Genomic DNA, 2,231 nt, shown 5'->3' on the forward strand with positions numbered 1-2,231 from the left:
CCCCTTGAATAGAGGTTTTTGTTCATCATGAATGTTCTTAGATCTGTTTGTATGTTTTTATAATTTCATTTTTTATGCTAGAAGAAAAGAAAGAAAAACAACTTTTTATGTATTTAATAGGTCTTTACATTAATTTAAGATAACTTGTCAAAGTTTTTTTTTTTTTTAAGAGAAAGCCTAAAATTATTCAAAATTAGTTCACCATGTAATTTCTAAATGATATAGTATGACACTAAACATTAAATCAACAAAATTGAGATCTATTATAAACCTTCTAAAATATAGAAATGAAACAAATATGTTCACGAACTAAATTTAGAGATGTATTATGATTTTTTTTCCATACAAAACCAAATTCAAGGGGACAACGGAAACAAAAGGTAAGCGATAAAAACATTATAAATCTAGCTAACAAAAAATTAATGACCTAACTTTTCCTAAAATCTTATAAGGTGGAAGAAACAATTTAAAAAAAAATCTTAAAAAAAACATAATTAACTACATACACAATGAACAGCGTGATTGCTATCACGAGGACAAGACGAGAAAGAGACATTACAAAATGTTTCACTAAAACAAGAATCTCATCAAACGCATTTTTCACTTCAAATACTATATACAAGTAATTAGTTAACATTTAAAGTTTGAATTATAGTTGAATTTATCCTTAATTAAGTTCATATTCATATGATCTATTTCAAAATAGAGGGGAAAAAAGCTCATATATATTATATATAGATATAATATCAATATTGTATTTACAATACAAAAAAAAAGAGGGGGAAAATATAAAACCCCTCAAAAAAGAACAAAAGTGAGGAAGAAATCTGAAATTCTACAGAGTTTCTGTGATATGATCATCTTCTTCCTCATGAAGCTCCTTTCCAATGGAAGATCGATCCAGCAATCTCAAAGACGATGCACAAGAACAAGAAGAAGATGAAGATTCAGTGCATGTGTAATAGTTAGATTCTGAATTAGAACACAGCGAAGAAGAAGATGAAGAAGATGATGATGAAGAAGAAGAAGAAGCAAGAAGAATATGGATCAGTAAATCAACAAAAGCTCCAATGATGAACCGATGATTGTTCTTCCAATTAGCCTTCAAATACCATCCCAAAAGCTCTTCCAATCCATCCCAATCCTTAACTCCAAGGCTCTCCACCATTTCCCCCATCGATTTCCTGAAATCCTCATACGGATTCTCCGATTCAATCGACACAATCAAGCTCTCTTTAAACACTAACCTCGGTTCCGATTCAATCGACGACTCGATCGGCTTCGATTTCTCGAGTATCGAGCTCGTATGATCCGGTTCAAAGAAGAGCCTCTCCGATCTAGCGCCGCGGACCACCGTTTCGAGTGATTCTTCTTGGGACTCCGTCGCCGCCGTGGAGTTGGTTACAGAGGCGGATTCGGAGGAGTTGGTGTAAAGTGAAGAATAATCAGGAGTGGTGGTGGTGGTTTCGAAGGGTTGGTCGAAGAAGATGGAGTTGACGGTCTTGAAAACGAGGTCGTTTTGAGCGCGGAATGAGAGAGTTTTGGGATGCTTACAAGAAGGCCAATCCCATTCCCATGGCTGTGCTGGTAGTCTGGATTTGAAAATGGAAGGGAACTTCATGAGATGCTTCTTCTTGGTGTTCGCCATTGAAGGTTGAAGGTTGAAGGTTGAAGGTTGAAGGTGGAGTTTTAATGGCGGACTTTGGGATATAAAGGAAAGGGGAAAGAAAAGGAAGAAGATGAGATTGGTGAGGGATTTCGTGTGTGTAATTAATTTGTAGGTTTCGACAATTTAATGCTCAATTTAATGCTCTCTCTCTCTCCTTCCTTCCTAACTGAATTTAACAGTCCTTTCACTTTTTCAAATCTCAATCTACTCTCTCTCTCTCTCTCTAACTTTCTATTTAATATTTTAATTTATTTTCAACTCTAATCATATTAACTCTAACTCATCCGTTTTTAATTTAATTTAAGTCAAGGATTGAAAGTTTATATCCTCACAAGAATTAAAAAGAACTCGACTAATTGAGTTATTAGTAACCGAAGCTTAAATGTTAATATTGATGGATATTTTTTAAAAAAAATTGAAAGGTATTGTAATTAAAGTGTGGGGTAGGAGAATCAAACCTCAAACTTTGAGATCGATAGTATGAATATTATATCAGTTGAGCTAAATTCTTATTGGCTAAAATATTAATCATAATGATAATTAATTTTTTAAAATTTTTTTA

General features: G+C 33.3%; 1 protein-coding gene across 1 annotated transcript; it reads right to left on the reverse strand.

The window, feature by feature from the left end:
• Positions 1-703: 703 nt before the first annotated feature.
• LOC120081746 (transcription repressor OFP13-like) lies at positions 704-1,780 on the reverse strand. The gene has a single exon (XM_039036860.1). The coding sequence runs from the start codon at positions 1,646-1,648 to the stop codon at positions 836-838; it is 813 nt and encodes a 270-aa protein (XP_038892788.1). The 5' UTR covers positions 1,649-1,780; the 3' UTR covers positions 704-835.
• Positions 1,781-2,231: the final 451 nt, after the last annotated feature.

Source organism: Benincasa hispida, chromosome 7 (genome assembly GCF_009727055.1).
Source record: "Benincasa hispida cultivar B227 chromosome 7, ASM972705v1, whole genome shotgun sequence".
Taxonomy (NCBI): Eukaryota; Viridiplantae; Streptophyta; class Magnoliopsida; order Cucurbitales; family Cucurbitaceae; genus Benincasa; species Benincasa hispida.